This window comes from Xenopus laevis, chromosome 9_10S, assembly GCF_017654675.1.
Source record: "Xenopus laevis strain J_2021 chromosome 9_10S, Xenopus_laevis_v10.1, whole genome shotgun sequence".
NCBI lineage: Eukaryota > Metazoa > Chordata > Amphibia > Anura > Pipidae > Xenopus > Xenopus laevis.
The window spans coordinates 30696897-30708613 of record NC_054388.1 but is presented as its reverse complement, the minus strand read 5'-3'; the positions used below and the strand labels follow the sequence as shown (position 1 = coordinate 30708613).

The window sequence follows — 11717 nt, the reverse complement described above, 5'->3', positions numbered from 1 at the left end:
CATGTACATGCCTTTTCAGATGGCCATGCCCACAGTAAATCCATCCATGTCATGCCACTGCTAGGACTTCATATTAAAGGATTATAAACACAATAGGGGCCTTGTGGGAGCTGACAAAGAGGTGCTAACCAGCCTGTTAAGTGAAACAAAGGCTACTTAAACTGATACTGTACTGATACCTTTTAAATCTTACACAAGGTAAGCAGACACAACAGGCAGACTTTCATGTGGGGGGCACACAAGCGGGGTGCAGTTGGACAGCCCTGTCCTAGCAGATTAACTGGTGTTCCATGTTTTATCACTACCAGGGTCTTAATTACAGCAGAAGGGGCCCTGGCAATGCAGGAAAGCTGGGCCTTTGGTGGTGGGCTTCACAAATCAGGGATGGCTAAACTACAGAAACCCAAGCTTTGTTATACTACAACCCCCAGCATCCACTCAGCAGTCTTTGGCATCATTGGGTTGCTGGGGAAATTAGGTTGTCTCACCAAGGGGTCCCAAGCATATGCCCTACCCTTAAAATGAACCAGATTCCCATGTGATGTTTTAGATCTACCATTCTCACAAACAAATTATTTTCTTTATGTAAAACATATATATATACTGTATATATATATATATATATATATATATATATATATATATATATATATATATATATATATATATATATATATATATATATTTATTTTATTTTTTTATTTATTATTTTATTTTTTTCTCCCATATTTTAGAGGCCATTTTTTGTTGGCCCCTAAATGTTTTGTTCTGAATGTAGCACAATCTGTCAACTCAGATATTTACCATTCCACTTTCTCCACATTAAAGCAGCAGAGATACAAATTATACCAACATAGTCCTGAATTTTTTAAATCTTTGAATATTCTAATCGAATGTTTCCATCAGTATTTCACAAATATGTAACAATCACAAAAAAACAATAACTACCTATAATATTTGCTGATGACCAATGTTGATCAGGCATCCATATGAATTCAGATCATGTGAATTTCTTTTTTTGCCACTGGAGAGCATGGGATATGCAGTAAGGGACAACTGCCACAACAGCGAGGGAAACAGTAACACTCCTGCAGAAGGACAGAAAGTAGAAGAGAATCTCATTGTCAGCGGGAAGTTCCAATGAGTCAAAGAGATGGAGAACCAGCAGAGAAATCATAATGCAGCAAAGACGGAAGGTGAACTGTGCACCCTTCTTTCTTCTACAGCTGTCCCTGTACATTTGAGTGTTAAGTGCCAGCCCAAGACCAAAAAAGACACCCAAGTTTCTAAGGAGGCCAGCAAATGGAGTAGTATCAATGTGGATCCACTCTGGCCGAGCACACCATCTCTTGGCCTTCTCCAGTGTCCATAAAAGGTCTACTCCAAAAACCTTTAGGAGTAAAAAGAATCCCAGGGCAAAGAAAAAGAGAAAAAGTGTAGCATATATGTATCTTTTGAAACTGGTCTTATAGATACATTGGACATGGTTGAATATTTCAGCAACCAGCATGCCTGAAAAAAAAATTAAAAGTAAAAGACATTAATTTTGAAGAAGAACCAATTCAAGAGGTAGAGTACAATCATTTTAACCAAGGCTCAATCATCTGGCTTAAAAAGTACACATACACGGTATGGTTGCTTAGGCATTTGTCGGTTTACTATATATCTACTGTACAGATAGGCCGTCCCCTAATTTCAACCAGAAAGGTTGAAATTAGGGGACGGCCTTCTCCCACAGACTCTATTTCAATCAACTAATTCTATAATTAATAAAAAATGAGAAATCTAATAATTAATTAATTAATTAATTAATTAATTATTAATTTATTTACTTTTTCTCTATAATAATAAAACAGTGCCTTGTATTTGATCCCAACTAAGATATTATGAATCTTTATTTAAAACTTTACCCCTAAATTAAATATTTAGGCAACAGATTAAATATATCATATTAAGTGGCATATTAAAGAATCTTACCAAACTGGTATATATATTTAAGTAAATATTGCCATTTTACATCTCTTGCCTTGAACCACCATTTTGGTGATAGTCTCTGTGCTGCCTCAGAGATCACCTGACCAGAAATACTGCAACTCTAACTGTAACAGGAAGAAGTGTGAAAGCAAAAGACAGAACTCTGTCTTTTAATTGGCTCATGTGACCTAACATGTGCACTGTGAATCATATGATATGATAAAAACGGCAATTTTCTATTTATGATTACCCAATGGGACATACTACAAAAAAATTATATTATTATGAAAAGGTTTATTTACATGAATCATGGTTTTACATATGAGCTATTTTATGCAATATCTTTTTATAGAGACCTACATTGTTCCGTGGGTATTGTTTTCCTTTAAGGCAAAACAATCCTATTCGGTTTACTATTTAAATTATTTTTAGTAGACTAAAGGTGCCCATACATACTGATTTGGCAGCTTATCTGCCAGTATATGGGGGCTTCTGACAGGTCTCCCAGATCGACATCTGACAAAGATATTGATCAGGGAGGTTGTATTTTCCTGGTGATTAAGGCCGGAAATCAGTTAGTTGATAAGGTCCTACGACCCATCTGCGCCCATTCTCTTCGTTGTTAACCAAATCATTGGCCCTAGGACCAGATGTTCGGGTTAACCTGATATCGCCTTGTTGTTGGTGGGCATATTGGGGAAAGATCTGCTTGTTTGACAACTTCGTCAAACGAGCAGATTTAATTGTGTATAGCCACCTTTAAGGTATTGGGATCCAAACTACTGAAAGACCTCGTATCTGGAAAACCCCTGGTCCGGAGCATTCTGGCGAAAAGGTGCATACCTTTATATTTAACATTAACATTGGAGGCAGATGGTGGAGAAAAGGAAGGGGTTTGTTTAGTGATTAGAGGCAAGTACCTTGCTACATAGGAGCAGAAGATTTAAAAGGAGCTTCAAGTTGTATCAAACTTGTGGAATTCTTTGATGTAAGTCAATGAATGGGAATTCTAAATGGCCATGAGTGCTATCACATTCAATTTTATATGCAAGAAGTCATTCCAAACAACTCTTTGATGCACACTAGGAATTCGTTTTGTTTGCTTACCTGAAAATACACCAGCAATAACTTGATGCGGGAAATGCGCTGCCACAAATACGCGAGACAGACAGACGTTAACCTGCACACTCCAGAAAAACAGCCACAAAGCGCAACGCTCAAAACTGAAAAAATTCAAGAGAAAATGTAAAATAGTTTGGAAATATTTAATTGTGTAAGTTCTTTATACCTATGTGGATGTTCAGTGGGGCTGGTTTCATTAGAAGACCACAGTTTCACACTGACAGAGAGCAAAGATGTCAACTGACTTGTATAATAAGAGAAATAATGATCCAGTCCTGCCTTATGCATAGTCACATAAATCACCAAATGGTATCATACAATGAGGATTGGATTATTATTTCACTATGAAGCTATTAAATTATACAGCCTTGGAAAGATAACTCGTCTATCAATCTGAGTGCTGCTTACGCTAAATAGTCCTGACTATCTTACACCTGTGATGTGCACTATAAACTGATCTTTAATGTCACTATCTAGTACCTTGTTCACAGGGTCCCTGCTGCCCACGGGAACCAACCCCTCACTAAGGGCTTGGTTCCTGTAGGACACAGTTTATTTACTGGGGCCTTCTGCTTCAAGTTCTCCAGCAGCAATGTGCCTCCTCCCATTATATTAATTATGAACAGGAACATGTCATAGCACCCATGGACCAATAGAGTGTGCTTCCCTTACAAAGGGCATAAGTTATATTATCATGGATTTCCTGACCTGTTAGAAATTAAATCCTATAGTTCCTTACAGCATCTAAGCATAATTCAATCTACGTGTAAATCATTAGTTTGATTGTAGTTTGGGCTGATTTGGAAATTATTTGTTTTTATTCCAAATGACTGGAACTGTTGGTGGCTGCCCCTAAGCTCCACCTATGCATTTGAAGCCAGGAAAGGTTAGCAGCATGTAGCTGGAATCTGCCCAGCATCTAACCCTACTGAATGTAAACCAGTAGAAACTTTGTGAAAGAAGTCACATTTTGCTTTCATGTTCTATATTAAAATTTAATTATTGCAAGGGTCAGATGAATGAAAAATAAATAGCTTTGAATAATATGACTTTTGTATATTTTGGCTTCCTGTCACATGATAGTTTGGATGCTAGATTATATCTATTATTCTTGCTGGCTTGTTTTGTAACGAAAAGAAACAGTGTTATATAAGGAAAGGCATAGTGCAAGCTTCCTGTTTTTACTTCAGTTAAAGTTTTACAAGAATGGAGTATTGTTTTATGCACAAGTTTTAATTTGCACCTCACCAGAACTATATTTCTGTCTATATCTGACCATTTAATGGATATATTATTGGACAATGTATGAGGCAAACTGACGGCTCAACTGATATCTGGAAGGGGTCTTGTCAAACGTCTATTGGCTGGTCTGAAAATGCTTTTGAGTGAGAACTCCTATTATGTTTTAGTCATTGACCTGCAATGACCCTTGTCCATGAATATAAGGAAAGCATTTAAAGATACTGATCCAAGATGTTTCATAATATCATGTCACTCACCGGCTCCTGAAAGTAGTCTTGTTCTCAAGAAGAGCAGAAAGCACAGCATGAGCCATTACATAGTATACAGCAGAAGAACCCATTGCATGTCCTGAGGGGCTTCCTGTGTAAAATAAAGTTTCATTTAAGAGAGACTAATACAATCTGGCATAATCTGATCATTGGCCCTAGGGCCTGGTGCCAATGGAGTAAGGATTGCATGAACTAGCCAATGTGGTCCTTCATCTGATGAGAAAATCAAATATTGATTTTTTGTCAGACATTGGTCAGATGGGCCTCTTAGATGCTTTCATACACAGGCAGATAAGCAGATAACTGGTCTAAAGGACTCACATTGGCAGTTTAAGGCTTATATCACAACGGTGATTAGCAGATGATATTTATAGCCAACTAGTAAGAGGAATAATTGGTTTTGGTGGGACTTGTAGTCTTCAGCATTCCAATAGGAATCCTAGAAACGTATGCAGCTATAGGTAGGTGGTTACTAATCCCTACATTTGACATTAGTCTAAATATGATGATTATTCAGATTTACTAAAGTGACAATTTTTCTCGGAACATTTTTACTATGATGGAGATATATTTGAAAAACAAATGTCATTAAACATGTTATGGGTACGAATTCTCAAAAATTCTCAGAAAAGATAACCACACCATCCTTTACCTTAAAAAAAAACTTACTGCATGGGAACAAATCTCACCTGGCCCAGTCTCACATGTCACAGGGAACTGGAGGATGGTAGGAGCAGAGGAATTAACGAAGAAGGTTGTTTCATGTACCCACCAGTATGGCCTCTGTCCAAAAAGGATCCTAATTGAAACAGATTAGAGTAATCAGTGACATTAAGTATGCATATTCGTAATGCATAATTGATGATGCGTGTCAGAAAGTAATTTTTAGGTTTAGAATCCCAACCAAACAGCACAATTAGCAAGGCAGACATTGAAGCTAAATTAGGTAGTAGGTAGACAGAGAGAAAGGAAACCACAGAGGGAAAGGGAGAAGATGAAGGGAGCAGAGAGGTGTTTGGATTTCATTACTTCCAGCGCTCAGCATTAAAAATTAAGCCTGCACACTGCATGCAATTAACAAGGAGCAAGATGAACTGAGCAGCATGAAGCACAACTATCTAGAAGTTCAAGAAGTTCCTTTTGATGCAAGAACCTTTAATGAATCTCATTTTTTAGAAACCTTTGTTTCTCTCTTCCATACCTAAATTAGGTCTTTCATGTGCAGAAGATCTGCTATTCTGAAAACCCTACATACTGTAAATCTGCTGGTGTTTCTGCCAACTGAAACAATTGTCTCGGTCATTCAAAAATAAAAAAACATTCATCTTTAGTGAAATATATAGAAAACTGTAATAGAATATTATAACGTACTGTATATTAATAATGCAATATTCCAGCTATAAACCTGGCATGAGTCCTCAGTTAATGTGGCATCTACTCTTCTAAACATACAAATTCATATCTATTAACCCTCTATAACTTGGCCATCTCCTTCCCAATCCATTATTATGACAATCCCAAAGTTCTCAGTTAATGTTGCTTTAGAAAGGGAGTAGCATTTCAAAAGGGGTGTATGGTTTTCAATTACACTCTGGCCTTGGAACCTTTTGGGACACCATGGGCATTACGAAAAAGAAACAGTTGCTGAAGTTTGAGTATATTTTGGTTCTCTTTATAAATCTGTGACACAATAGTATAACATGAAATAAATAATAACGCAGTATGTTGTCAAACCTACAGATTTTTTGATTACTTACCACTTGAAGACAAGGTTGAGCCAATCCCCTATAACAGCCACCCAGACAAGCTTGACACCCACCGACTCGCTTAAGTGGAACCAGATTGGAAATAATATTAAGAAGGTGTTTTTAAGATCAGCAGCAAAAGAGACAAAAACAAACCAGTCTTGTGACTTTATGAAGTTTTCCTGGAGATACTTTACAATGTAGACCCCAGTGCTATGAAGATTATCCATTCCCATCTCCATTATGGATCAGTTAACTCTAGCAGTGGTCAGAAATGTGGAGGTTTTGGTGTTAAATAATGAGAAATCTCAGGGTTTGTTCTTTATAAAGAATTTTAAAGGGAGCTTTTCCACACCCTCTACAAACAAAAACTGGTAAGACTGATCAAACAAAAAAGTTACATCATAGGAGAGTTCCAATATGTGTTTTTGTTTTAGGTTCCAAACACACTTCTTTGCCATTTATTGATTAAATACCATCAATGATTAGCATGTTGTTGCTTTGTGAACAAACATAAGCTTGTTTCCCGAATTCTGTTTAGATGGCGTTCTAGTCTTTGAACAACCTCTGCTGACCTGAGTCAACATTGTAGGCCACATTTAGATAAGAAACCAATGACTCATGTCGCAAAAGGAAAACCACATTTTTATTTTTTATCTGTTTTCTTTTATTCCTCATTTGCTGCAAGTACTTTAGGTCACCTACACCTCCTGAAAATAGCACGAAAACAAAGGCTACGAAAAGTAACATGTATTGCTACAAATACCATTGACAATTTCATTTGAATTGAGTGATTCAACTATGGTTCAACCATCTTCCTGCATTCCTACAGCTGAAATGTAACTGCTACTTCCAAACTACTGTGTCATAGGGTAGTTGAGAAGCAGCTGAAGGTTCATATTTTGGCTAGGGTTAACATTTTGTAATATATTAGGTAAACTCATTCTTTGTGCCTGAGTCCCCATGTATGTTAGTAACACCATGATGAACTTTAGCGTTAGGATAGGATTGGCCTTCACACGTATAGGCAGATCGAATTTGTCTGATTCTGTTAAAGGGGAACCATACTGAAAATAAAATTTAATGCTTCTTCTCTTGGACATAAAATAATTTCTAAACATAATAAAAGGTTTCGTCTCATTTCTGAAATAATAATATACAGATACACACAAATATACAGTATATATAGTGAATAAAGTACCCTTTCTTGTAAATTATAAGGATATTATAAGTTACCAAGGAGTTTCATGACCATATAAAAACACTTGGCTGAAGGCCGAGTGTTTTTATACAGGTCATGGAACTCCAAGGTAACTTCTAATATCCTCATATTTTGCAACTGGGTGTACTTTATTTTTTATAATACACAAGTTTCAGTGAGTCATGTGACAGAAATGACATCAGAACTCACCGTTTATAACTGATGACATCAGAACTTACCGTGTATAAGGATATAATTTACAGGATATTCACGGCTTTTGTGTATTATATATATATATATATATATATATATATATATATATATATATATATATATATATCTTCAACAACTGTGTGTTAGCTTTGGTTCTTCTTCAATTTTATCTAAACCTTGATTAATAGTTGTAGTGGATTCAAAACTCAAAATGTCAAGAGGACTGTTGTTCTGTTGTGGGGGTGGGTTTGACCTCACTTAAGGCTGTCTTTGATAAGGGTTAAAAGGATGTGGCAGATAATTGCTGTCAGATACAGTCTTTTCTAGTTCTTTGGAAGAAGTCTGTCAGTTGTATCCTTCACATCCCTATTTTACAGCCACCAGAATAAACTGTCTGGGCCAAAGTGGAGATGCTGCATGCAGGTAAGCATGTAGACACTTTAACCTTTGGTGGTCTGGACAAATCATATAGGGGAGATGCTGCATGCAAGTGAGCATGTAGGCACTTTACCCTTAGTGGTCTGGACAAATCTTGTAATCACCACATAAGCAGACACACTGTAAAGCTGGCCATAGATGTTGAGATTTTTAAAAGATCAGATCCTGATCGTGAGACCACGATCTTCTCAGAACGATCGTACGATCGTACGAATCTACCATCAACTAAAAAGACCAATTTGGCAGGAAAACAAAGGGGAGCTGCCTGCTTGGCCCTGCAAACATAGAGAGATTGCACTGGGACCGACAAAGATTTTTTGACCTGGCCGATCAATTTCCCGACAGATGTCGGCCGAAAAATCGTAAGATGTACGATCGTTCGAATACCACTAACCGCACGATAATTTCGAAGGATTGGTCGGGCTTCCCTGAAATCGGTCGTTCGGCAAGAAGAATCGTCGCGTCTATGGGGAGCATGATAAAGTTGGTTATACATTCCATGATTTGGTTGGACAGTTTAGCTGAAGTTGAACATACTGCCCAACTGGCTGAGCATGTATAGACATGTTTAAAAACTGCCAATTTTACATGTTGGCGAGTTCACGGTGAATTAGAAGATGAAGAAGATCAACTTACAACTTGACGTCATACCAGAAGCCAGCACCAAATTACATGGCAAAATCTAAATGATGCACCCCACCCCACAAGCTTCATTTTGAAAAAAGATACATTCCACATTAACAAAAAGTAGTACTAGACATCAATGAAAAAATCTGAATCAGAATCAAAGGGGAAAATTTAATATTTGCCTTTCAGAAAATGAGTCCTTTGCTCAAGAATTTTAATATCGCTCTTGTGAACCTGTAATTTTTTTAGTAGTCTCAACCAGCAGTGGAAGAAAAATGTGGAATTTTATACATTATGCCAATGCGCAGTGCATGTAATAGAACTTCTTAGTGAAAAAGCTGATATTATTGTGCCAAAAAAGTACACTGTCAAGCAGGCCTTAAAAAGTGTGCTACGCACAATTACAATGCACAGTGTAATGATTAATGAAGAATATTATGTTGTAGATTTCTGTTATTTATGGCATGTTTTTCCATTTACAAAGAAATTCCTGTGTCGGATAGGGGAAGGGTATTATATTGGTAGAGACTGCACACCTTCAATCCCCAAGGTCCTAGAAGGTGGACTGTAAAACCAATATATTAAAAGTACAATTTTTTTTAGAAATCACAAAAACACTGGCCGGCCACAAAACACAGTGAATAAATTATGAATAAATAATTCTAAAATCAGTAATAAATACAATCCAGGTGGGCAATCACTTTTCCTGTGGAGAAAAATCAATTGAATGTTCCTTGGTGTTGGTATATGCTTCCAATTTAAAAACAGGATGTGTATGTATGAACAGACCCACAAAAAACTATAAATAGTGTATAAATTGTCTGACATTGTGCTAAATATAACTCACTGCCTATGTTATGTGCTGTACAAGCCTCTGACAAATTGAAACTACGTAAATGTTTCTTTCCTCTCTAGCTATTAACGTAATAGAACACATTATCTGGAAACCCATTATCCAGAAAACTCAGAATTATGGAAAGGTGTTCTCCCATAGACTCTATTGTATCCAAATAATACATTTTTTTATAAATGATTTCCCTTTTTTCTGTAATAATCAAACAGTACATACAATCCAAACTAAGATATATAGTAATTCATTTCATTTTCACAATGTGGAGTATGCAAGGTATAGCCCTAACAAACTGCGGGTGGGTAACATATAGTACGTCCTGAATGTCATGTTAAACATATACGATTGTGAAAAGAAAATACTGCTATAGTCATAGTGCCATAGTGACTCTTACTCACTTCCTGGCCCAGTGTAGCTTTCAATCTAAGTTCTCTTTCACACAATACACTCATACACTCAAATACCAGAGGAAACCCATGGAGAACATACATCTCCTTACAGGTAGAGTCAAAGGTGAACTTAAACTCAAGACACCAGTACTCAACACAACAGTGCCACCATCCTGATCATAGCCACTGTGCATCCAAAGTGGCAATTATATATCCTAACTGAACTAGGGTTTTATGTGGTGAGCCACTAGGTTCTGTTTTGGGTTTACTTTTATTGAATCTGTTTATTAAGAACTTGGAGGATGCCACTGAAAACAATGTATATATGTTTGCTAATGTCACACAGTAAAGAACAATTGAATCTATACAAGGTGTTTCATCCAAGGGGAATCATGCCATATACCGTAGATCAGTGATCCCCAACCAGTAGCTCGTGAGCAACATGTTGCTCTCCAACCCCTTGGATGTTGCTCTCAGGGTCCTCAAAGCAGGTGCTTATTTTTGAATTCCAACCTTTTTACCTGTGAGCCACATTCAAATGTAAAAAGAGTTGGGGAGCAACACAAGCATGAAAAAGTCCCTTGGGTGCCAAATAAGGGCTATGAATGGCTATTTGGTAGCCCCTATGAGGACTTGCAGCCTACAGGAGGCTCTGTTTGGCACTACACTTAGTTTTTATGCAATTAAAACTTGATTTCTAGTTTTGGGTGCCAAGTTTTAATTGCAGAAAAACTAAGTGTAGTGCCAAACAGAGCCTCATGTAGGCTGCAAGTCCTCATAGGGGCTAGGGATGTAGCGAACGTCGGGAAAAAAGTTCGCGAACATATTCGCGAACTTGCGTCAAAAATGTGAACGGTTCGCGAACGTCGCGAACCCCATAGACTTCAATGGGAAGGCGAATTTTAAAAGCTAAAAAAGACATTTCTGGCCAGAAAAATGATTTTAAAGTTGTTTAAAGGGTGCAACGACCTGGACAGTGGCATGCCAGAGGGGGATCAAGGGCAAAAATGTATCTGAAAAATACATTGTTGACACAGCTCTGCGTTTTGTGCTGTAAAGGGCAGAAATCACACTACATTTCTAAACCTGTGTAATAAACTGCTTTAAAACGTCCGGCGTCTACATGCCAATCAAGTCGTGTAAAGGTTACAGCCTGTTCACATGGCGCTTACTGCAACGCAAAAAAACGCAAAGAGCTTTAATGAATGATACCGTCAAGTGAGCAAATAATAGTTGTTAATTACTAGTTGAGCTTGTCACCTCCAGGATGTTCGTCCTGTTGGTGGCAATATTTCTGTAGTGGTGTGTTTAGCAGTCACCGTGCTTGTGCGCACGTGCACGGTCAGGCAGAGGTAATTCAATGTACAGTGAAGTGAACCAAAAAACACTGATTCTGCAGTGTGGGCCCAGTTTTGGTCTACTTTATTGATCACCTGCGGTGACCATAAAAGATGCGATTTTGCCACTGTTGCAGAACCCTGAAAAATTAGGCATGTGTACTTTCCTGAAAAATTATGTTTTTTTTGTCGCAGCCACTGAAGCACAGAGGCCAGAAAAAATATGCCATATGAATGCTAAAAATATAAAAAAAATTTGTCGCAGCCACTGAAGCACAGAGGCCAGAAAAAATATGCCATATGAATGCTA

General features: G+C 37.4%; 1 protein-coding gene across 1 annotated transcript; it reads right to left on the bottom strand.

Annotated features, from left to right (window-relative positions):
* Positions 1 to 693: 693 nt before the first annotated feature.
* Positions 694 to 6629, bottom strand: g6pc1.2.S (glucose-6-phosphatase, catalytic subunit 1, gene 2 S homeolog). The gene is given in 5 exon segments (NM_001086134.1): positions 694 to 1512; positions 3082 to 3197; positions 4596 to 4698; positions 5297 to 5406; positions 6365 to 6629. Coding segments are annotated over 5 exon segments (1071 nt in total). The 5' UTR covers positions 6595 to 6629; the 3' UTR covers positions 694 to 1000.
* Between the last annotated feature and the right edge of the window lie 5088 nt (positions 6630 to 11717).